The 25761-nt window shown below is 43.1% G+C and overlaps 1 protein-coding gene and 1 pseudogene across 2 annotated transcripts in view; one reads left to right on the top strand and one right to left on the bottom strand.

Moving 5' to 3' along the window:
* Positions 1-824: 824 nt before the first annotated feature.
* LOC129675341 (40S ribosomal protein S8-like) lies at positions 825-1435 on the top strand (annotated as a pseudogene).
* A 17344-nt stretch (positions 1436-18779) lies between these two features.
* Positions 18780-25761, bottom strand: part of LOC129675214 (paralemmin-2) — a 271653-nt gene continuing 264671 nt past the window's right edge. For both annotated transcript variants that reach the window (XM_055605232.1, XM_055605233.1), the window contains exon 7: positions 18780-19959. In XM_055605232.1, the coding sequence (XP_055461207.1) occupies positions 19223-19959 (737 nt within the window). In that variant the 3' untranslated portion in view covers positions 18780-19222. The remainder of the gene's footprint in view (positions 19960-25761) is intronic.

Genomic DNA, 25761 nt, shown 5'->3' with positions numbered 1-25761 from the left:
TGTTCAGGAGGGTTGCAGACCCTGAGGCAAGATCCTTCCTTCCTTCCTTCCTTCCTTCCTTCCTTCCTTCCTTCCTTCCTTCCTTTCTTTTTTTCCCGTTCTGCCAGAAGTAAGGGAAATGGCTCCTTTTGGTAGAGGGGAACTGGCTTCAGAAGTTCCTGTATGAGACCTGAGGAACGCTGGCTTTTATCTCCCCACTAGAAATCCTTCTATGTTTCAGGTTGAGCTCATTTCTAGATTCATGAATAGTCTGTGAGGCCTAACACATGCACAAGGGCACGTCCATGCCTCTTGAGAAGGCCCCACTAAAGAGGAGATATTCCAGCTGACATCTAGAGATGAGGAAGGCTGCCAGGTCAAGAATATTCCAGACTACAGCAGGCACGATGGTGCACACCTATAATCACAGCACTCAGGGAGGCAGAGGCAGGCAGATCTCTGAGAGTTCCAGGCCAGCCTGGTCAACAAAATGAGACTAGGACAGCCAAGGCAGCACAGAGAAACTCGGGCTTGAAAACAACAACATCAACAAAAAGGCCATAAGATCTGCCTGCCCCTGCCTCCCAAGTGCTTGGATTAAAGGTGTGTACCACCACTGTCCAGCTCCTCTTCCTTTCTTGCTGTTCTCTAGTCTCTGTCTCTTGCTATCCTGCTATATTCACTATTTTCTCCCACTCTTCCCCTTTCCTAGCCCTGATCATGTCCAATCTGTTTCTCTTACTCTCTGCCCTGGCTCTTCTAGATAGCTCTGGATATCTTCTTTCTCTTATTCACAATAATGGAGAAACTGGACCATGAAGCTTCTTTCCAGCCAGCACTGAGCGATGGGCATCTGTCAGGACAACTGGCACAAATACTGCAAGACCGGGGGGGTAAGAGAAAGCCCTACCAGAAGCGGAAGTGTGAGCTGGGAAGGCCTGCTGCCAACACAAAGACTGGCCCTAGTCGCATACACAGTCTGAGTTCGAGGAGGCAATAAGAAGTACCATGCCCTGAGATTGGATGTGGGGAACTTTTCCTGGGCCTCTGAGTGCTGTACTCTCAAAACAAGGATCATTGATGTTGTCTACAATGCATCCAGTGATGAACTGGTCCGCACCAAGACCCTGGCGAAGAACTGCATTGTGGTTATTGACAGCACACCATCCCAACAGTGGTGTAACCTGGGCCTGGGCCTAGAGAAGGGGGCCAAGCTGACTCCTGAGGAGGAAGAGATTTTAAACAAAAAACTATCAAAGAAAATTGAGAAGAAATATGATGAGAGAAAAAAACAAAAAAAATGCAGTCTCCTGGAGGAGCTGTTCCAGCAGGGCAAGCTTCTTGCTTGTATTACCTCAAGCTACCAGGCAAGAGTGGCCAATCAGAAGGCTGCGTGCTGGAGGGCAAGGAGCTGGAGTTCTATCTGAGGAAGATCAAAGCTTGGAAAGGCAAATAAACCATCGTTCATAGCTCATGTAATAAAGGTATTTATTGTTGTATTAAAAAGAAACCAAAACCTTAATAGAGCAGCTATGTCAGCAGTTTCTTTACCGAGCCCCCTCACACGCAACATCTACGAGTGCATATCTGTTTGCATGCATGTATATTGTGTTTCTGCATGCTCACGGTGTCTGAGGGTGTGCAGGGATGGTCTGTCAGGCTGGAGGTCTTTGCATTTAACAACTCTATAGTGTCTTTCTGTCACTGTCTTCTCTGAATTTATGTCTCACTACTGATGCCAAGCTCCACAGTATTGGAGCCAAGACACGAGCTAGGACATTCTATGAAAAGTAGGGGATTGTGCGAAAGCACTGAAAGAGGTCCTGAGGCAGACAACCTGATCACTGGCTAGCTTACACTATGCCTGACAAGACAGCCTTTCTTTTTTTTTTTTTTTTAAGACAGCCTTTCTTGATACCAGCAGACTACTGGGAAATAACCTTGGTCGGCCCTGACAATCACATGAGACTCTCGTGGGCTCCCTCCCTAATTTATTTGTGCTGGCTGTGGAGCTGGGAGCCAGTTATAACCAGTAGATGCTGGAGTGGGTACAATGTGGATATTCCCACACCCCATGAAGGGTACAATCAGACTTCCCAACTATGCAGAAAAGGGGGACTTTTGTCTTGGGAAATCCCTGCCTCCTTCCTGCTGCTGCTTAGCTTGAAGTCCCCAGGGAAAACCCCCGGGAGCTGTAGCTGCTTCAGTTTCAGCTGGAAATGGGAAACAGAAAGCTGCATTAAGTGAGACAACATTGTAATACACCGGCCACTATCCACTTTCAATTTCTCTTGAACTCCTGTTTCAGTTTCTATTTACTGCAAGCTGAGAGGTTTTACCAGGCCTCCCTTAGTGACTGAGGCTCCAGGACAGGACAGGTCCATATTGCTCTGATGGCCTCCAAACAAGTCTGAAGTCAAAGCCTGCGTATTCTGAGGGCTGACTGTTTATTATTATCCCTTTCTCTGAGAGAAGTGCCCAAGAAGCTAGCTCTGGGTAGGTCTGCAGAATTGCAGGTTTCTTCTTCAGATTCCAGTCTCTCAGTCCTAACTCCATTATCACCCATCAGGCCATCTATCCATCCAACCATCTATCCAACCAACCAACAAATGTTTATTGGGTCCCTTTTATGTACCAAGTGCTTTGCTGGACACAGAGCCTTCTGAGGAGAAAGAGGTTATATCCTGTAGTCACGAATCGTGTCACCAGTGCAGATCGTCAGCACCTAGATACTCGTAGGCCATCCAGCCTGTTGAAGCAGAGACTCACTTCCCTACTGTGACATCTCAAGCCACTCACTTAAATATAACTCTGGTAGACAAGTCTGTAAGCTTTCTGTTTTGTTACAGCTTTTTTGTTTGTTTGTTTTCTTTTTTGTTTTTCAAGACAAGAATCTTGCTCTGTAGACCAGGCTGGCCTCAAACTTACTGAGATCCATCTGCCTCTGCCTCTGCCTCTGCCTCCCGAGTGCTAGGATTAAAGGCGTGTGCCACCACCACCTGGCTGTTACATCTTCCTAAACAGTCCTTTTTAGTGACTTGAAGACTTGTCTACTTTTTTTACATTTCTCCCTTTAATGAAGTGTCCAGTTGCTTTACCCTTGCCCATGGGTGGCCTTAGTTACTGTCTCACAGCATGCAGAATGACAGGAGTGATTTGGGGAGACCGTGGAGGCTGGGTAAAGCTTCAAGCTTGGATTTCTCCCTGGACAGCTGCTCATGGGACCCAGCTGCTGAGCCACAAACAGCCCCTTGACATGAGAGGATGCCATGGGTAGAGTTAGGGAGGAACTGTAACTGACAGCCCCAGCTGAGTTTGCTGCCAACAGCCAGCATCACGTAGCAGACCTGAGAGTAATGAAGCCTCCAAGGTGTCTATAGTCCCAGCTACTGCTTCTCCATCTTGGGAGAGACCCCGAGTAAGAATCATACAGAACCATGAGTGATGTCACCAACAGCAAGGATCACAAATGAGATCAGTCTCAGAACCCACAGGGCATTGGCTCCAGGACTTCCAGAGGATATCAAATTCACTGAAGCTCAAGTTCTTTGTATACATAGCATGGAATTTGCATATAACCTACATACACCCTCCTGTATATTTTATACAGTACAATCACTGTGCCATACTCTGCTCATTGCTATGTCATGCTATGAGCATATTCTTTAGGGAATGATGAGGAAAAAGTCCAGTATGCATCCACATTTCCTTCCAAATACTTTCAGTACAACTTGGGTGGTTGCAGCCACAGCTGTGGAACTCATGGTGGTGGAGGGCCGATTGGAACTGTTTGTGCTTTAAGTCATCACGTGTGGGTAACTTGCCCTATAGTCTAAGATAACAGAACAGCGCTCGGTCCCAATGACTTTGCTGCTTGAGGACAGGCCAGTGTCCTAGCAGAGTTAGGATTCCTGGAAGTCTGTGAGGGATGCAGACCTTGAATCTACCTTGGAGCAGCTCAGCCAGATTCTGCATTTGCATAAGAGTCCCAGGAACTTCCCATGCTGACCAAAGGGGGGGGGGGGGGGTTTCCGGTACCTTCTTTTTCTTTTCTTTTTTTTTTTTTTAATCCACAGCTAGAGAAAAAGCCCAGTGGTTAAGAGCATTGTCTGCTCTTCCATTCCCAGCACCCACAGCAACTCAACTTCTCTCTCTAGAGATCTGCCTCCCTCTTCTGGCCTCTGAAGGCAGGCACATGCAGTCAAGGCACCCATGTGCACAAAGTAAACAAGTACATAAATTAAATTTTAAAAAATAAAAATAATCCAAACACACAAAACAAAGTAACACACATCAACACACCTGCCTTGCTTCCCACTGCTACTTCCCAGATTTAACAGATTCAAAACAGCAAGCACGGATTCCGTGTTGAACACTCTCTTAATTTCTCTTCCTGTTGCTATAACAAAATTCTCCCACAAAAGCAATTTAAGGCAGAGAGGTTTGTTGTCGTTCATAGTTCCAGGGTATATTCGACCAAGGCAGGGAAGCTGATGTGGTCAGATAGAAGAGGTGGTCATAGCACAGCCTCAGCAAGCCACTGAGAACAGTCAGTGTCTTGCTGGATGTGTCCATTTGTACAGCCCAGGCTCCTCCGCTCAGGAAAGAGTCCTGCCCAAAGGACCTACATTATTCTCCCTACATCAATTCCTGCAATCCCCACATCTGTGACATGAGAGGCCCATTTCTCAGGCAATTCTAGACTTGGTCAGGCTTGACAATTGACACTAACCATTAACAGATACTATGCTAAGTTCGTTCCAACTATAACTCATTTAACCTTCCTAGCAGCCTGATGAGAGAGAGGCACCAGCATGTCATGAATCCTTGTATTAAGAATGAGGAAGCTGAGGACAGAGAGCTGCATTACCCACATAAGTTTTGCAAGTTCATAAGCAACAGTGGTGGCAACTCGATGAGGGACCTGTTTCCAGGCTTTGGCTGTCCTGCTTCTAGGCATTTCCTCCCCATAGGATAAATCCATCAAGTCTCCTTTGGTCCACAGTGGCCCCAGGCTAGTTGCATCTAGGATACCTGGCTGCCCCTCAGGCTCTAGTCACACCTTAGTTTGCTTCTGCGATGGCGAAGCTTACTCTTTCTGCAGCCTCTGCCTCCTACATTCTTCCTGACCACATCCTTTTTGTTCTAGGGCCTTTGCTCTGCCTCACAACGAAACAGGTCAGCTTGGACTCCAAAGCCCTTGAGGTCTGGCCTCTTCTCTACTATCCACCAGACATCAGACTAGGGCAGAAAACTCATCACCAAGTATATCAGAACACACTCAGCTTTGCACATTGTCTCTTGCCTGAGTTTGCCTCCTCCCTTGCCTGGTCTCATTTTACAAATCCCATCACAAACACCAAACTTTTGGCAAATTCTTCCTTTACAAGTATGTGCTCATAATCCAAACTTAATGCACATTTGATAGCATCTTAACATACTCTTTAACTAGCTTTATGTTTAAAGTTCAGCAGTATTGAATATATGCATACTTGAACTTGAGGTACAACTACAGTCATGACCCATTCCTGGAACTCTCCCTTTGTTCCAAACAGAATTAAACACTAATTTCCCATTCCTCCCTTAGTCTTTGGCAACCTCTCAGCTACTTGTTGTCTGCATGACTTTTTTACCAGCCTGGGAAACTCACATATATAGAACTATACAACATTTGCCTTCTTCCTACCTGGATCATTTAATTGGTATAATTTGCCAATGTCCATGTTGCAGTATAGCTCAAGATTTCATTCCTTTCCATGGCTGAGTGATATTCTACTGTGCTGACATATCATATTTTGTTATAGCTATCTGTTGATGGATATTTGAAGGTTTTCCCCATCGTTTGACTATTTGGAAGGATACTGCAATGAACAATATATCAGTATTTATTCAAATTTCTGCTTTCAATTATTTTATTATTGTTGTTATTTTGAGAGAGGATCTCCTGTAACCCAGCTAGCATTCAACAAATGCCCACCTCCTGGGTGGGTCCCATCTGGTTAGATCTGATCTTCCTTTCTTTCTTCCTTTCTCTCTCCCTCCTTTCCTTCCTTCCTTCCTTCCTTCCTTCCTTCCTTCCTTCCTTCCTTCCTTCCTTCCTTCCTTCCTTCCTTCCTTGGTTTTTCAAAACTAAGTTTCTTTGTGTAACAGACCTGGCTGTCCTGGAACTCACTTTGTAGCCAGGCTGGTCTCTAACTCACAGAGATATGCTTGCCTTGCCAAAGGTATGTGCCACCATGCCCAGATCTGGTTTTTCAAGAGAAGATTAAAAATATGGGAATGGTTGGTTACTGCAAAGGAAAACCAAACTAAATCAAGACCCTTGTGTGAGTCAACTTAGTATGGCACAGGTTTACCCTTGAACTTTAGGTTGTTATTTATTCCCAGAGAAATAATCTGACCATCCACAGTCTGGCCTTCAGCCATTTCTTCAGTCCTTTCAGAGTCCTTAAGTCCTACCCTATCAGACTACTGAATATAGGCCAAGCTCAGGCTGCAGTACCTCCTTCTGCCTGGAATATTCTTTCTTGAATGTGCCACCACACCCCACTTAAAATATTCTTAACTGAAGTGCTGCGATGAGGGCACTGTTTCCATTTTACGGATGAGAAACAGGCTTGCTGAACTGAATCAATCATCTGAGGGTGCCCCTCTGGCTAATGCCACACTTTTGATTTTACTTCGTTTCCTGATCCCAAACCCACACCTTCCCTTTACTGGGAGAACTGAGAGGACCAGACCTGGAATATTTCTGCCTGCCCAAGACATTTCTAGGTATTGTTCTCAGCACCAGATACCCAGCAGACTTACCTTAGTAAGCAAAATAAATTAATATTGTGATGACAATGAATGGTACAGAATAACAAATGCCTCAGGTTGCCCCACATAACAGTAATGCTGGGAACTCTGGGATGGGGCTCTCATCAGTATTGATTTTTTAAAAAGGTCCCAAATTCTGCCACAGTAAAAGCAAGAAAACAAGCAAACACCTCATAGCTCTCCAGGGCGTGGTGCTTCCTGGGAAAATTCTCCAACTCTGAGACATTCACCTCACCCTGCATGATGCTAGGGCCTGAGTATGCCTGTCCCCTCTAAGATGTTCCATGAGAGCTGAGGGCCGCTGTGGTGGATTTGGAGGTGAGGCCTTTAAGATGTGATTGGTGTAATGAGGGATCAAGTCTTTTCTCAAAGTGAGTTCTTGCTCTCCAAGGGCTGCGTAGTTACAGAGAAAGTGGGTTGTTATCCGGGGAGAGGATGTTTGTCTCATTTGACTCCCTGAATGTACCTGCTCGTCCTTTCACCTTTCACCTTTCACCATGTTTTGACACCATTAGACCTGGCAGCAATGGCCATTCAAGCTTTCAGACTGTAAGCTAAATAAGTTTCCATACTTTGTAAATCATCCAGTCTCACACATTTTGTTATAGCCACAGAAAATGAACTAAGAGAAGAGAGAATGGGACTAGGGCATAACATGGGCTCATTTTCTGAGAGAAATGAGAAAGGCGAGGGGAGAGGAAAGGAAAGGGAGAGGAGTAAGAAATAAGAAGCACCGGCGGGAGCTAGCTGCTCAGTTCCCCCGTTCCCTTATAATCAGCTGGGTCATAGTTCACACTAAGTCCTGGCTTTTTCAAGAATTCTCTGAGCTGGAAGCAGGGAGGAGGCATCCTGTGGCTGAAGGTGAGCGTGATTTACTGTAGAGCCACAGGCCCTTCAGGCTTGCATTTTGCCCTTCCTCGGCTCTCTGAAAACGCACATATGGGCATCCATTTTATTAAAGAAAGACAGCAGGAGCCAATCAGATTGAACTCTTTGAAAAAAAAAAAAAAGGTGCTTATGCCCAAGCCGGTTCTGTGACTGAACAGATGTTACTCCTATTTGGTTAAGGAGTCCAGATCTTGCTGGAGCATCTGAGCATGTCGATGACATGCTCAACTCATCTGTTAAGTAAGGACAAGTGTGAGTGGCGGGCACCTGGCTCAGCAGAGAGACCATGGAGTCTCTCTAAGCTGTGCTAGAACCTCAGCTGTCTCTGTTCTTCCTGTCGCTTGGAGCAAGTCATTTCATATTTCTCACTCTGACCTTTGAAACAAGGAATTGGGATTTTACTTTTTAAAAAAATCCAAACCGGCAAAAAAATGTTTCCTTGGATTTTAGAGGGGTGGCTGGCATTACGGAACGCTGACACACATGGCAAGAGAACAGTTGCCATTTTGATTTTCCGTCCTTTGGTCCGATGATGGTAGAGACAGAGTAACAATTATGACCATATTTTCTACTTTTTAGACCGCAAGATCTACTCTCAGGTGATACTCATCTGGAAATTAACAACGTTCATTTAAATTTTCTTGAGTTACGTTTATGCCATGGGATAACTATTTAAGGTATTGCACTACAATTAACTCTTGGGTAACTTCCTGCGGGCCAAAATATTAATACTATCATACATGCTGGTACGTGCACAGATAAAAATAATTTATGATATTCTCTAAAGTCCCAAGTTTTGGGGGAGGACTGAGGATGGGTGTGTCAGCTCTCAGAGATGGGGCTGGTACTTGGCATTTCAGGGACAGCAAAACTGTCTTGTTCTCTCCTGTGACATTAGCTTTTTAAGTATAGACAGTTCATGTTGACTGCAGAATTGTCCTCACCTTGAGGTTGTCCTCACCCTGACCAAAGACCAAAGGCCTGAAAAGAATAGTTCAGTGAGGGTAAGAAGAAATGGCTCAGCAGGTAAAAAGTGCCTGCTGCCAAGTCTAAAGACCCGAGTTCAATCCCCAAGACCTAAGTGGGAAAATGAGAGAAATGACTCTGCAAATTGTTCTCTGACCTCCACACCCCCCTCAACAAAATAAATGCATAAACACAATAAAAATGTTCAGAAAGAATAGACATCTGTGGCTCATGTTGTCAGTACCCCATGAGCTGGTCATGTAAAAGAAAACTGAAAATAATATTATCACTTTTACATCTGATTAGCCTTAGTCAAAACTGAAACAAACCCTGGATCAGGTCACTTTTTGATGACAAGTCTTGGGGAGAAAGGTTGATGCTTTGCTAGTTCTTCCAGCTGTCAGTCTTGGAAGCTGATTCTTGTCAGTAAGACAAGGAAGTGAGCATTAAAGAATATCACTGCCCTGCAAATACCAGACCTAAGAAACACAATGAAGGAGTACAAATTAAAAGCAGAGGAGCAGTTAAATTTAAACTTCAATGCAGATGAACTTTGTAACTAGACTTCTAATGAGTGGAGGGGAGTAACTGTTGCTGTCACCCTGTTTCTCTTTAGGTAAGGATGTGTTGCAGAAAAACCTCCCATCCTACAGAGGGCGCCGTTACCGCCGAGCATTTCCTTGATGTTTAAAAGTCCAAGAAACTGGTGCCATTTTGTCTTTTCTTGAAAGCATGACTCGGTTTTCTGCATCCAATTTCATGTTCATCCTTATACCACTTCCATGACGGAGAGCCTTCTGTATTATGAGGTGGAGGGCTGAATGTGGAACTCCAGATCAATGTTTTGCTCTGCTATTTGGGTAGGGTACCTACTAATAGCAGTGGTGTCAGCGTTACAGGGTTGATGGATTAAAGATCGTCCTATTCTTCCAAGGGGAATGCCTCCATCCCGCTCCCGTTAACCTTGAAGGTGCTGGTTTTCTTATCTGAAGTTCCCCTGCTGCAGTTAGAATTCACCTAGTAAGTATTTAGCCTTGACAGTGGGAAACTCCCAGAATAGAAAGGTTAGGTCGAACTGTTTGGAATTGCTTATATTCAACAGTATTGAGCTACAAGATGACAATTTCAGGCAATTCACACATTATGAAAGTAGTCACAGACTTGAAGAAGAGCTAAGTAGCTTCCGTTTGGATCAAATCCTGAAACACACCCAAAAGTTTATGCTTTTTACATTAGGGAGAAACAGGGCCATTGCTGGGGTCAGACACTTATCACAAGCAGATTAATATCTATCATTATCTCCTGACTCACACGTGCTTTACATGAGTATACTTTCTCTATTTGTAACTGTGGATGGAGGGTGGCTCTCAGCTTTTCATGCATCTCTGTATTCCCCCCCCCCCTGCATTAGAATGCCCTAAGGCCATTATGTATTGTAATGTACTGTCATGGTTGTCGTTCAACCCAACATGTTCCACACTATAATAGTCTTATCACGAAGGAAACTAATGTAAAGAATGCCCCACTTCCTACAGCATAAGCTGGATCAGACAGAACATGGAGCTACAAACAATTGGGCTAAATAGGAACCATGCAGTTGCTGCATCTTTAGCATGTTTGATAGGGACAAGATGTCATCACATTTCCTCCATTTTGTATTGGTGGAAACTCTTATCAGTTCCAACCTGGCAATTGTAAAGTCTCCAACAGGCCATTTACATTTTTATCTTTCATTACTTTCCAGGCATAAAGACATCTTCCCAAATCTTTCTTGAAACACAAATGGATATACACCCCAACTAATGTAGTCTACTCTGTGTCTTCCAAGGACATGATTCTCTGTGACACTTCCTTAGGTAGTATCATATCATTCATTATTAATTCTTCTAAAAATATTTAGTTACATGTACATGTACATGTGTGTATGTCTGTCTGTATATGTGTATGTGCCTGAGGCTAGGGACAGCCCTTGGAGCTGGAGTTACAGTTATAAGCTGCCTGATGCTGGTTGCTGGGAATTGAACTTGGGTCCTCTGCAGGAAGAGTACATGTTCTTAACCACTGAGCTATCTCTCCAGCCCTCTTTATTATAAGTTTTTCAGGCTAAATTAAAATTTTTTTTAACTGAATACAAACTATGTGACAGATCCTGTCCTAGGTCAAAAGAAGACAAACTACAAGTCAAGAGGCCAGACCTAATAGGTCTAAACTCTGCTTTGTAAACCATCTTATTAAAACCCAGCCACTCCCTCTTGTTTGTATGTTGTGTAGATCTGAAGTAAGTAATTATGACAAGGACCACTTGGTTCACAAAACCAAAAAATACTTCTTCTATGGTAACATATAGAACCGGTTCACCTGTTCTGCGCCAGGTAAAGTAGATACGGTGGTGAACAGAGAGACAAGTAGCTGCTTGCCTTTGGGAGTGTCTGGGTGGTGAGTGTACTGAATGAAGACTGTTAACATAAGGGGAACCCAGAGTTCATCCATGAGATAACAGTGAACCCCTGCTGGAAGAAAAGGAAAAAACAAAACCTACAAGACAGGTGTGGAAAGAGATGTGCAAAAAAAAAAAAAAAAAAAAAAAAAAAAGAGGACAGAGAGAGTAATGCAGAGTGGTTGGAATCAGTTAGTGTGGAAACCGGCTAGGACAGACAGAGTCCACAGGGCACCCAAACCTGTGGGCTAGCTAACGCATGGGTCAGAATCACCTGGAACATTCTTTAGATTGCAGATCAGTGGTCTCACCTGGGAATCTATGTTCCATAGGTAGGACAGAGCTTTCCTATCATTCATAAGACACACCCAGGTGATCCTGGAACAAGCCACAGTATGGTAACTATTGGATTCATGTTAGGCTGCGGGGAGTGGCTGGAGGCGCCTCCAACCCCGTCTAGCCCGAAGTCCACTTAGAGCAAGTGAGAAGCAGAAAGAATGAGGGCCCAGACACATAGAGGTGGATGCAGTGAAAGGCAGTTTATTGTCTATTAATACTGGTAGAGAGGAACAGAGAAGCTACGCACACAGCATCAGATATCGCTGGCAGTGATTTTTTTTTTTTTAAAGTCGGTTTTTGTTTTGTTTTCATCTGAAGGAAACAGAACAGTCAAAGTACACTTCAGGTTACAAAGTACAGCAGCTAGCCCAGCACGTCTACCTCAGAGTAAGCACAACAGCCTCCCAGCCCCCACCCCACGGAACAACCACAAATGGATGTATATACAGAGGTGCCACTCACTCTGAGTGAGCTGCTAAAGCTAAAGATCCCATCAACCACCTACAGTCAACTGAAAAGCTGTATCACACACAACATCTTCTGGAACCCTTGTCAAGATTTTTGTCTCTCCTAAGCCAGGAGTTTGAAAGGGAAGGAGAATGTTCCAGAACCCTGCAAAGCACAGAACTCTTCTTCCTACTCGTCACAATAGGATATTGTGGAGCTACATGTACAATGGTTGAGATCAGATAGTGCCTGGTGACCTCTGACCTCTCTACACAGGGACTTGTCACTGCAAACCCATTGATGTTGCCTTGCCCACCCAATCTGAAAACCAGGAAGTTTCCTTGGTAACAAGAGTAACTGGCTCTCCTTCAGCACCTTCAGGCAATTGCGTAGTTCTTTTCACTTTTTGCGGCTGTCTCCATGGCAGCAAGGTTCTCACATGGGCTTGAGTTGGGCTTTTTTTTTTTTTTGGGGGGGGGGGGATTCTGGTTATGAAGATTTAAAAATTATTTGTCCAGGAACCATGGGGTTATTTTTATTGAAACAGAAAAAAAAATGTTTATGACTTTGCCTTGCTGGGTAAGGATGTTAGGCTCTTGGGGCAGGGAAGGATGCTGTCTAGGAAGGGTAGGTTAAACAGCTATAGTGCAAGACTTTGAGGTATGACCCGTTCCATCAGCTGGATACAGGAGCAGGCAGGGATAATGAGTTTCAGCAAAAACAGTGTGATGAGTGGGGATTCACAGATTTGACATAAAACTGGGTAAAACCCTCAAGAATTCTACAAATTCACAGTCCCATTTATAGATGAAGACAAAATTCTTTGTTCCCACAAATCTCTGAAATCACAATGAAACCTCGGCGATGGATACAAGGCCAATGAGGTGATCTTGACATTGTTTATATTTGATTATGGACTATAGATCATGTATGTCTAACCTGCAGCTCATATATTGAATGCATCCCAGATGGTGAATGTCCAAAATGTTTTGTATGACATTATCATGTTACAATGTCAAAAGGTTAGAAAGCCCTCTCAGTGTAGATGGTTATATACTTCCAACTCATTTTTTCTTATATTTTATACCACATACATAGATGTACCATAAGGAATTGTCACTTAACCATAAACGGAGCAATCGCTTTGTGTGTGTGTGAAAGAGCTGGACCCTGGTCACAGCTAGGTTTCTCTTGTATAGAGAAGGCCAACTCCTTCCCAAAGACAGTTACATATTATTAAAGGTGTGGTCCAAAAGGCCACAAGGCTAACACAGTCGAATGAGCTAACACAGAAAGCTCAGCCTTACAGCATACATCTGTTGGAAACCTTGGATTTTATAAAGTGGCAGTATAAGGCTGAGTCACAAGATCGGGGTGAGTGCTATAGAAATTACCAGAAATAAATCATAAGGGAATGGAGAAATAACTCAGTCATTTGAGGGTGTTTTCAAACTCAAGCTCCATTAATGCATATAGGTTTCACTATAAAAATATTATTCTTTAAAAAAATACATAAATGTAAAATATTCCATTTCTATAGTGACTCCTTACCTCCACCTATATCATGCTAGACTACAGTAGACTACAGCCCTCGGGGGTGGGCCCCTAGATGTCTATCTCTCTTGCTTTTTCAAGCTAGTCCAATTGTGCTTACAACTGTGCTCTGGGACCCAGGTAGGGGGCCTAACAAGTTCTCTCACACCAGGCAGCACAGCAAGAAAGTCAAAGTCACTGTAAGAGGTCATGTGCTCCCTGAGGCCTGCCCCTGGAATTTTAGAGTGATTCTGCAGGCTCAGATGGGAATCGGAAACAGTCAGTAGAAGGGCAGAAAGAAGACAAGTGAGCTCTGCCTGCTTTAAACCCTCTGCATCACACCTTCAGGTTCCGCCTGAAGCTCTTGTGATGAAACTCACAGCTCTGAGCTGGAGTGGGGAAGAGAATGTTGTGTTAATACAGCTTTGGAGTACAACCTTCTATTTTTGTTTGTTTTGTTTCCTTTTAATTTTTTTTTTTTTAAACAGCACAGAAAAGGAGACCATAAACAGCTAAGGCAAACTATCCAATGGCACATCAGGACCCTTTTTCTGTCATTCATTATGTTGACATCACAAGGCAGATACATTCTGTAAACACATATGCTATACAGTACATTAACCATATAAGGAGAGGAAAAGAAAGCCACCCTGTAGGTATTTTCTTTCTGGGATTTTGTTCTTTCAAGTCAGAAGGAGTTGTGAGGAGTCTAGGGAGAATTTTATGGTTGGTGAGAGGTGCTTTTATTTCGATTTAAAAAAAAAAAAAAAAGCAGTGACTTGAAAGGAAAAAAAAAATCTTCAGGTGTCCAGTTAGAGGCAGTAGGGGAGGAAATGACCATTCACATCTTAGTCTGTAGAAGCTTAGAAATAGTCACAAAATATAAAAAAGTCATGAACATCAGGAAACTTTTTGTTTTCCTGACTAGTAAGAGAAAACAGTGAAAAATTACTGTTATTATCATCATCATTATTATTGTTACAAAAGTTAAGGCTGTCCAGATCTTTGATGCACCAAGTCTGTGGTCCCTCAATTACCTGTGTTCACCCTGACAGCTAGGTTTTTGTGTGGCAGTTCTGACCTTCTGCTGTTAGACCAGAGTGGGGAAGGGAAACAGAGGCCTCAAGTGTGTAAAAATTAAGGTGGGGGAGTTGGTCGGAGGATCACCAGTGAAATGTCCTTTTAAAAACTTTAGGACGTAGTCTTCATACATCCCTACATTTAAACAGGCAACATTTGGAGTTTTAGTGGAGTGGGGTTTAAAAAGTTTGCTGAGATCGTAAAGACTCTACTCCTCTAGTGAGGGGTTTTAGTTTTTCTCTAGAAGATGCCAGCAGGTGTTCCTGGCAAGTCCTAAGGAAGGCTAGGCTGTGAGGGTGAACCACCAGCAGGAACCTAAGACCCCATTTTTCTCATTAGTTTGAGCTGTTTTATATGTACCAAACAGCTCCAAAGCGGCTGCAGTGTTTTCTAACCCAGTAAAACAAAGGATGCTTTCCAGGTCTGTCCTAATCAATACACCTTGATTTGGAGACCATGGAGCTGTCAAACAATTGCATATTTATAACGTTTTTGAAGACTATTTCTTTACAATGCTGGGAATTTATGGGCTCAGGTATAAATGTGAATATTACAAAAATACAATGTGAAGCTGTTCACCTTGGACTGCTTTAAACTGTAAACTGGCACTGCAGATGAGGGTGCATTAAAAGGGAAGGGCCCACTAGTGAGTTAAGCTCTCCAGTGGGAGCAACCACGATAGGTAACCCAGTGTCTAAGAACAACATCAACAAGAAAATATCCCCAGTGTGCTGGGCGCAGTGGCACACGCTTGTAATCCCAGCACTCTCTTAGCAGGGGCAGGTGGAGCTCTGTGAGTTTGAGGCCAGCCTGGTCTACAAAGCAAGTCCAGGACAGCCAAGGCTACACAGAGAAACTGTCTTAAAAAAACAAAACAAACAAACAAACAAAAGATCCCCCAGTGTGTGTGTTCTGTCTACCTTCATCTATGTTTCAAATGGACAGGTTCAATGTTCATTAAGAAGGAAGGGCCTGGGCAAGTGTTTTGATATTTTTGGCTCTATCAGCTTACTTACTCTGTTCTTTTCTGATACCCACTGCTTCTGGCATTAAGTGATTTACAGTTCTTAAGAGTGTTCTGTGGTTCCTGGATAGAGAATTCTTCTAGAAGGGAAGGAATTTGGCTCCAGAGTTCTGTCTCAGAGATGATACCATATCCCTGGGAAGCTCTCTATATTCATTTGCCTTTTTATAGAATCTCAATACAGAAGGGATTTTTTTTTTTTTTGGCCCTTTCCTCAATGCTGCCAATGATAAGTGGAATCACCAGACACTAGCAATTTGTTAGCAGCAATTTGTTTTTCTGTCGTTATATAAGGAAAATAATACAATTATGGGTAAAAGATTTAAAAAAAAAAAAAAGAATCCCCTAGGTTTTATCTTACTGCATGTTAAAAGAAAGAAAAAAATGTCAAGAATATTCAAGTCATGAAGACTCTTTAGATATGTAGGGCTAGACTTGGTCATTGTAACTGTCAGTGAATCTAATTAAATACCATTGAAATAAAAATAAGCATTCCTTTCCTCCATTTTTTAAATTTTCTTTAAAAAGGAATTGATTGTGTACAGATACACACAATATATATATAATATATACATGTATGTATTAAACACATATGTGTGCATCTGTACTTTTTTTTTTGAGATCAAGTTTCACTATGTAGCCCTGGTCAACCTGGGCTTGCTATACAGACCAGGCTGGCCTCAGAATTTGCCTGTGTCTGCCTTCCTAATGCTGAGATAAAATATGTGTTCCATCATGCTAGGTGGAAATAGGTTATATTTTAAAGAGCAGCCCAACTGACATTAGCTCAAAACAAGATTGTGGGTTTTGCAACTTCATCATGAATTCTTTATTGTGGTTATGTCTGGTTATACAACCACACAACCACATATTTTGTTTGCAGAAGGGGCAATACCACAAGTAATAACGAGAGAGAGGGAAAGAGAGAGAGAGAGAGAGAGAGAGACTGAGACTGTCAGTAGCATGGGAAAGACAGAGTCACAAACACGACTCTGCTGATTTTCTTCATCAAGGCTATAACTTGATGCTGTAGGTGGGCTGATCAAGCTCATTCCAATAAAAGGATTGCTTGAGCCTGAATCCCCCACAGAGACTGGAATAGTATGCAAACATCAGTCATGTTCAGACACACTTTCACTTACTGTAGCTACAGATAATTTTAATAAGGGCAATATGTCTTACTTCAAATAAATGGTATTGTTTAATAACAAAACTATAGAGCAAATCCTAACTTAGAGTTTACCGGTCACTTGCTCATTATAATGACCACCAGATGAGGGGGTGTTATCCTTGGTCCTTGAGATCTTTTGAAGAGTGGGAGGTACAGACTGCTGTCTTCATAGATAAGTAGTTCTCTTAAGGAAGGGCAGGGGTGCTGTATCCCAGAAGCTCCAAACAGCAGGCCCAGGGGCTGGGAGATTTGCTGTCCACCCCCTCAATGAGCGTTTGAACCTCACATTGCGCAGTCCAAATCCCCAAGAGAGTAAAAGAGATAGGCGAAGTAAACTTTTAGATTGTATATTCCCCACATGAATCCTTAAAATGATAGATTGTCTAAATCCATGGGAACTAGTTTTTCCCTTTGTGGAAATGGGTTTGTCCACATGGCGTTTTGTTCAAGGCTTGTGTGCTATTTAACCACTGAGGAAAATGAAGCTGAGAGCTGTAAGGGCTGCTGGTACTGGAACCAGGTTTCCAGACAACAGAACCTCTGCATCCTACCTCAGCTACTTTTGGGAAGCCCAGATCTAGCGATAATTTCCCAGTTATCTCACAGGACACCACGGAGGGGTAATTTGAGAAACTTAGCTCACTCCTTTGCTATTCCTCTACTTAATTTTTTCTTATTTAAATATTAAAGATTAAAAATGACTCATATTGTACTGAATAAAAATGAAACTAAATGAGAAAAAAATAACAGCAACAAAAATGTCATTTCTCTCTAATCATAATAAATATAACTTCAAGTCAAGAAATAACAGATTTATCATCAGACAAGTTAAGTGGGACAAATTTAGTTGGCTCTGTGCTACAATCCTCTAGGCTTCCTTATATATGGAATATAAAATAATATAATATATGCTATTTTTTTATTTTGTTTTTTTCTGAGCTATTTCCAAGACAAGTTAAGACTTGCTGTGTTAGGTCATGGTATATGGTTCTTCCACAGGAACATACATTATTCTGTTACTGGTTTGTATGATAATATGAGTTTCTGGGTAAATAAAATTATGTTTAAAATTAGTTAAAAACATCACCATGTCATCTTGTTCCTCCTGCACTGGGGCTCTTTTTCTAAATCCCTCCCCTTTGGTTTCACTAAACACATAGCTGTTCAGTTTGGGGCAGTGCTAACAACGTAGTTCAAGGGCTGTTCATCATGTTTTAAGTTAAAAAATTCTTCAGTATTTTACAGTTTCCAGAAATTGAAGAAACGATGCTTTAGGTAGCTCAGGAATGTGACACCCAGTCAGATCTTTCTTCATCTTTCCACATTTTTCACCTTGAAAATCTTTTTTTTTTTTTGAGTGGAGAGCTGTACGCATTGAGAATAGCTGAAACATTCTCTTACCCACAGGGACATTAAAAAAAAAAAACAGGCACAAATGAAAGACTAATCAGCTGGGCACGGGGGACGGACGGCTAACGTGCACAGCACCATCCTTGATACAGTGGGGTGTCAACCACAGCCCCCCCAGGTCGGAAAGGCTGTCGTAAGGAATATGGTCACTGCAGAGAGACTTCTCAAAGCGATGCCCTCTTTGAAAATAGATGATTTCGATCAGAAAATATCCATGAAAAAGAAAACAATATAAAACTTTACATTTTGGGGGGAGCATGAAAACACGGCTTATGGATTGGCGAGCATTGTGGATGCTGGAAACAATGGTGGCCTGAGGTCCTTAGAAAATCCCGTATGAAGGGTTCATAAGGTAAGCCATAGAAAGAGAGAGCTGCTGCTCCACAGGTGAGGAACCAGGTCCTCCAGCAGCAGGGACAGGCATGGGTTCTTTGCTTTAGAGTCAACTTCATTTCGGGTTTTAGCAGAAGGAAATTACAATACTCTAATCTGGAAGCTTTATGTAAGGCAGCAAAGAAAAACATCATCCTAGAATGGCCAGATTAAGGTAGGTCCACTTTTGGCTACGCTAGCAACCGGCTAGAGCCCACAGCATTTTGCTACACAAGATTAAAAAAACAAAAACAACAACAACCCCCCCCCCCAAAAAAAAAAAAAAAAAGATCCACACAGCAAAGGAGGCAGGTAAGAAGCCAGGGGCGTGGCAGTGTGTGTGTGTTTGTGTGTATTTGTGTCTGTGTTAGCGGAACACACGGAATGAAAACCCCTGGTGCCAATGGGTTTGAGTCCGGTCAAGTCAATTAAGGCTACAAGATAACCAGCTGCTATGAAGAGTCCACTCCAATCGAGCAGTACGGCACTGATTCGCTCTTGAAGACACAAGGAAAGACTTAAAGGAAAAAGTAAGTTCTTGGAGAAGAGGGGGCGGGGATGAAGCACACACATGCACGTTGTTTCCCAAGTGAGGAGAAGGAGAGATGTGAGTGAGAGATCAAAGCAAATCCAACTGCGAGGCAAGGCAGGTGTTTGCTTCCAGTTCACAGTATCGCAGTTAGTGGTACAGTGAGGTCTATTTAAGAGGTGGAGAGTAGACAGGCTGCCCGGAAGAAAGAGGAGGAGAAAGAAGTGGTCACATGACAACACAGCATTGACAGCGCTTTTTCTTTTGGGTACCTGGGTCGGGGTCTGCGGCTAGGCTCTCTTCCTTGCCTTCTGGAGATGAGGGTTCTGTGGTGTCTGACACCAGTCTCCCGGACACCAGCTCAGCTGCGTTTCCATCGATGGTGGACACGTCCGTCACCGTCTTCTCTCTTAGTGACTTCTCATCATCTTCATCGATCAGGACTAATTCGGCCTTGATAGTTTCGTCGTAGCCTAGCACCTTTTTAGTCTCCTCTTCATCCTCAATGTTTTGGTAGCCCATAAAAATCATGGTGACGGGCTGATCCAGGTTTGCCTCTGGCCCTTCTGTGCTGGGGGGCTGGGCCTGCTGCCCGGGGTTTCCTGAAGAGTGATCTTTCCTGGACTTCTGCACCATTTCTAACTTGGCTTCTTTGCAGAGCATGTGTTCTTTGGGATGGCCCAGGCTCCCGTCTGCAACAACAGTCCTTTCTGAGATATGTCCTCTGAAGCTCGATTGTCCAGCCTTCTGAATTAGCTCTTCCACATCCTCTGCGCTTAATCTGTGGACTCCATTCTCTACCACAGTGCCTCCTGAGTGCACCTCATACACTACTTTGACACCATCATCATAGACTTTGACTCCTCTCTGATGGACCCCCTCTGGGCCAATGGTGGATGCAGAGAGAATCTTGGTCTCTCCTGTTTGTTTGTCTTTCTCCACATTAATTTCCATGGCGTATATAGCTTGAATGGAAACAAGAGAAAGGAGGTGCATGTTACAACAAAAAAGCCAGTGAATGGTTAATTGCCAAACAGACCAAAAAAAAAAAAAAAAAAAAAAGGTGGTTTATGCTCTTTCTACTGTAAGCACCAAGCATTCTGGGTGTTAGCATGAGGTGTACAGTGGATAATGGTGGTTGTGTGTGTTCTTAACAAAGCAGCTTACTGCACTGGGAAGACAGATGCATACAGTCACCATATTTCAATGAACTCAGGCTTTTCAGGAGACCAGCAAAAAGAAGCGACTTCAGCTCTAACAGGATAGAATTATGGGAAGGCCAGTAACATGCAAATGACCTTGACTGAGATCTGCTTAGGCTTCTAGACAACTTCAAAGATGTGCCTAAGTTCCAGAACCTTACAGCAGTTTCCCCAACTCTTTCATTAAACATGCATCTATTTTTTTTTTCCTCTACATTTCCTTGTGCTGTTGATGGAGAAGATGCCGAGTGTTTTGCAGGTGGGGCATAGCTGTCCTCCACTACACTACAATTGGCTATTCTGCAAAAATTGAAAGTATGGGACCTCGCGCTCTGTGAGCACTCTAGTTAATTAACAAAGCTTCTTAAAAAAAAAAAAAAAGAGCCAGTGAAAGAACATGTTGCCATGGCACTTGTAACATAGGAACTGGGGATGATGCCCCAGAAGGCCCCAGTTCTTAGTCACACAGTGCTAAGGCTCATGATTCTGTCCCTTTATATTTCCCCCGCCATTGTCTTTTTTTTTGCCTGTTCCACTACAAATTTGCCTGTTGGTCACCAGTATGAGACTCTCCTTTCCCCTAGGCTGAGGAAGTGTCACCCAAGGGACCAGACTCTCGAACCATATCATGTCCTGATGCTGGCTTAGTGCTCCTAAGTACCAGCCCTCTGCACCCTATAGCCTCTTGGGATACCCAACATTTGTGTACAGTGGTTCTCAACCTGTGGGATGAGACCCCTTTTATAGCTGAATGATCCTTTCACAGTGGTCACCTAAGACCATTGAAAAACACAGATATTTATATTATGATTCATGACATTAACGTAATTACAGCTATGAGGTAGCAACGAAAATAATTTTGTGATTGGATGGGTCATCACAACATGAGTAACTACTGAAGGGTCACAGAATTAAGAAAGTTGAGAGTCACTGAACTAGATGGTGCTCAGACGCACTGGGCTCAACAGCTTCAAAAACATGACCGCATCTCCTTCTCTGAACTCTCCCCTCATCTTGGTGTGAGGTGGCGCCAGCAGCACAGCTTAGTCGCTTAGTCTTATAAGCCAGAAGCCTTGAATCATGTCTGCTCTCACCCCTCCTTTCTTATCTCTCACACCCAGTCACTGAGAAGGTCTGCTTCAGGGGTTCCCATCCTTTCCCTCAACACCATCCCTTCCACCAGACCTCCGTCCAGACCCGCTCTGCTCAGCACAGCAGCCGGAGTTCAGGTTTCAGTGACTCCTCTGTTTTCCTTCTCAAGTCCTGAGTACTACACATGAGAACAGAGGGACAAAGCCAGACTGGGACCTATTTTTGTATGACCAGAAGGAAGAATGACTTTTTTGTAAAGGTTGTATAAAGAGAAGGAAGTCATTTGGGAGGTGGAGACAGGTGAATAAAGAATTCAAGCTCATTTTCCACTACAGAGTGAGTGTGAGGCTTTGTCTCAAAAAGAAAAAAAAAAAAAGAAAGAAGGAAGAAGACAGAAGGAAGAGGAAAGATAAGAAGGGAGTAAAGAAGGGGAAGGAAGAGAGGAGTGAGAAAGGAAGGAAATGGAGAGAGAAGAGGAGGAGAGAGAGAGAGATGGAGGGAGAGAAGAAAAAGTAGAGAGGGAGGGACAGAGAGAAGAGAGAGGGAGAGAGTTTGTTAGCATACTGTATGTGGCTCTAAAATCTTCCCAAGCGACCATTTACTGGGAAAGTCTGCTGAGCCTGTAGCTGGTGCTCCACATGCCTGAGTGACCTTCTCAGAACCCTGCTCTTCTTGTCTGTAGGGGTTAAGCACCAACTCCCTGGTGCACACAGCTCCTGTCAGAATCTGTCCCCATCCCTTCTTTCTTCATCTCACAGTCTGTCTTGCTTTCCAGACACACTGGCCACAACCAACCTCACATTATGTTCAAGACACAACCCAGCCTCCTCCTGGGCCCTTTTGTCTAACCTGGTTTTCACCATTCTCCTCCAGTAATCTAGAATCTCAGGCAGCACCCCTGCTCATCAATGCCTGAGCCCCTTCCTTTTTCCAAATATCGACAACCTGCTAAGAAGCTCCCAGTTGCCTTTTCAGCTGTTAAATCCTCTCTCTCCCTTCTCTTCGCATACAACCAAATCACCCATCCTGTATCTAAGCACTTCCTGACTTTTACATTCTCCCCTGCAGCATCCTTTGCACTTTCTACACATCCAAATGCTACAGAGCCACCAGTGTCAAGATCAACTGCTGCTTCTCCCAGGTGCTTTCAGAACCTCTCATCCCTAAGTCACCGTGCTCGTAAGACTTACTGAACACTTTCTAAACGTCTCTGAACACACTAAACAACTTCTACTCAGCAGTGTGTAGTCCAGGTGACTTTGGACTCCAAGTCTTCTCAAATGTTGCGACTATAGCTTGCACCACCACTAGTATTGGTAGGGATGATTTATCAGGTTCATAGTTTGTTGTTTGTTTGTTTGTTTGTTTAAATTCTTGCCTATCATCTTTATGTGATCTTCCATTGCTAGCACCTACCCCAGAACCTTTTCTATAAAAGGTACCTGAAATACACATTTGTGAAACAAATGTGACTAAATGATCTTCACCAGTCACAAATACTTTGTATAATAGAACAGCAAAAAAAGGTTCATACAACAATTAATGTTTGTAACAGTTTAAACAATCAGCAATAACATGACTCCAGTGGCTTGCATGATAAGGTACAATATGTTCAAGGTTGAAACTGAGTTAAAATGATCCAGAAGAAAAATCCAACGCCCAGTTTTTACAATATCCATTTTGAATGTTTTAGCTGCTTGGCAGAAAGATAATGAGTTTTCAAGTGACACTCTGGGAGGCCGACCAATATTTGTCACAGAGGTACATGGGTTCACATACAAAGACTGTGATACAAAACAGGTATTTATCTCAGTGATTTCTTAATTTTTATAGCATGTGATCACAAAAACAAAATGGGTGTTTACAATGGACCCAAAAGCTTGTTTTTAAAATATTACAATGGAATTGAAAGTTCAGATTTGAATTAAAATATCTTGTTAACATAATGATTGACGGTGGCAGGTAGAATATTGAATTATTTCCCAAACTTCTAGTGAAATGTGAACAAAATGATCTGTTAATTCAGCCATCGGTACGAAGCATGGAACAAACCATTTCTATGCTGCTCTGACAGAATACAAATAACTAATCGACTCAGTCTCCATGAGGCTCCTGTATAGTAGACAGAGCAGGGTCTCTGACATTGACTCTGTTGCCTGCTCTTCGATGGTGGGTGGTCTTGATAGGCCACAGAGGAAGAGGATGCAGGCAGTGCTGATGGGCAGTTCTAGGGTCATTTGAAAGGGGAAGAGGACTCCCCTTTTCTGAGGACTATGAGATGGGGAAGAAGGAAGAGGGAAGGAGGGTGGGACCAGAATGATATGAGGGAGGGGGCTACAAATGGGAAATAAAGTGAATACATTATAAAAAATAAATTAAAAAAATAATAACTGAAGATGTTTAGAGATGTCCTGCTCTCTGCCCAGAAGACCCTTAAAATTGGTCCATTGTTGCTCCTTCCCCACCACTGTGCCATCAGCCTCCTTAAACCTCTGCCTGCTCCTAGAAGAGGAAAGTGTTCAGTGGGAGGGAAGGTAAAAGCTGGATGGGGTTCAGACAGAGAGCTGGTGGATGCAGCTGGGAAAGCAGGGAGAAAGGAAAGCAGTTGGTGGGATTTGAGAAGTACCACCGAGTGGAAGTATGAATGAGCCAACGGGCAGGAAATCAAATCTCAAACTCCTCCTAGAGAATCCATATGATGCTCAGGCTGGCCTCAAATTTGCTTTTCAGCCTCATTCTCTAGAACACTGGGATTACAGGTGCAGACCTCTGACCTCTGAATTCCTTATTTTTTGTGTGTCATTTTAAATGTTATTAAGTGTGACACGACACTGGACAGAACCACATGTGAACACAATTTCATCAGGGGCACATAGGCATATTTATAAGTACATATTGCACATGATCAGTTCAATGTTTCTAGAATTGAGCACAGAACATTTAAGTACGTTATAACTTAGATACGTTATATCATTAGGTACACTATCCATACGTACTTATTTTCTTCCAGGTAGAAAGTAAGGTTTCAAAAGGAAGCATATACTATTTATTTATTTGTTTGTTTGTTGTGGATCATTGGGGATGTGGTCCCGATTTCTGTCCGCATTTCTCTTTGGTAAAGGGTACCAAGAAGGAACCACAGAGAACCTCTGACTTAATCAAAGGCAATGCTTAGTCCTCCCAGATGATAACATGGAAATGTTATCTAGACTTCCAGAAAGCTACACTGGGGGTAAGAATGTTTACCTGAATGTTTTAAATGAGTGAATTTGTTTTGTTGTTGTTGTTGTTGTTTGTTTGTTTTGGTTTTGGTTTTCCAAGATAGAGTTTGTTTGTGTAGCTTTGGCTGTCCCAGACTCACTTTGGAGGCCAGGCTGGCCTCAAACTCACAGAGATCTGCCTGCCTCTGCCTCCCTGAGTGTTGGGATTACAGGCGTGTGTCACCTTGCCTAGCTTTGCTTTGGTTTTTAACATACCAAATTGAATGAGGGTAGCGATGAACCAGTAGGATATGATCGCTTCAGTTTTCATTTCCTTTTGTTGGTGGTAGGGTTGAACCCATGGCCTTTTGCCTGATAACTAAGCTTATCAGTGCTCTGTCACTGGGCTACAGATCCAGCCTGAACCCTTTTTTTTTTTTTTAAGACAAAGTCTTGCTATGTAGCCCTATTTGCCATAAACTGGCCCATCCTTCCTCCTCAGCTTCTTTTATCATGAGATTTTAAGTGTGTGCCACTACACTGGGCAACTTTGGGAGAGTTTTTGTTTTGTTTTAATTGGTTTGTTTGCTAAAGGAGCAACCATTCTAGAGAACTTGGCCTTTTGCACTCTAGACAAATGTTCTACCATTTGGCTACATGCGTGCTCCTCTTTTTATTTTTTGAGACATGGTCTCATATGGTCTAGGCTGTCCTCAAACTCACTTTGTAGTCCAGAATGACCTTGAACTCCTGAACCTCCTAATGTACTTCCCAAGTACTGGGATGACAGGTGGGTACCACCCTATTTGGCCCCCCAACTTTTTTACTTTTACTGTGAGATATGGTCTCACTTAGTTGTCCAGGATAGCCTTGAACTCTCAGTCTTTTTGCCTCAGCATCCTCAGCTTTGGGGTTAGAGGCTGTGCCGCCACACCTGACAGCATTTTGTTTTCAAAGTATACAATTTTAAAACACCATGCACCAAGAAATTTATATCCAATGCCTCTCCCTTCTGGTATGTCTTCATCTCTAGCCACAAGAAAGACTTCTACTTGGTCTGACATTTCTTAAGCCTCCTTACATGAAAGGTTTCAGCAGTCTGTGCAGAGATGAGACTCATGGGGGAAAATGAGGAAAGTGCTTCCTTGGCCATAAGCCACTCAAGGACTGCCCACAAGCCCTATGGACATGAGAAGAAGGATCCAACGAAAAGCTTTTCATGGTTTCCAGGAAAAAGACCTGGTGGGTGGGAGACATGAGATTTAAGACCGTT

This window comes from Psammomys obesus, unplaced genomic scaffold (assembly GCF_907164565.1).
Source record: "Psammomys obesus unplaced genomic scaffold, mPsaObe1.curated_primary_1811, whole genome shotgun sequence".
NCBI classification, from domain to species: Eukaryota; Metazoa; Chordata; class Mammalia; order Rodentia; family Muridae; genus Psammomys; species Psammomys obesus.
The sequence above is the reverse complement of the archived record's forward strand: the minus strand, read 5'-3'. Positions and strand labels throughout refer to the sequence as shown.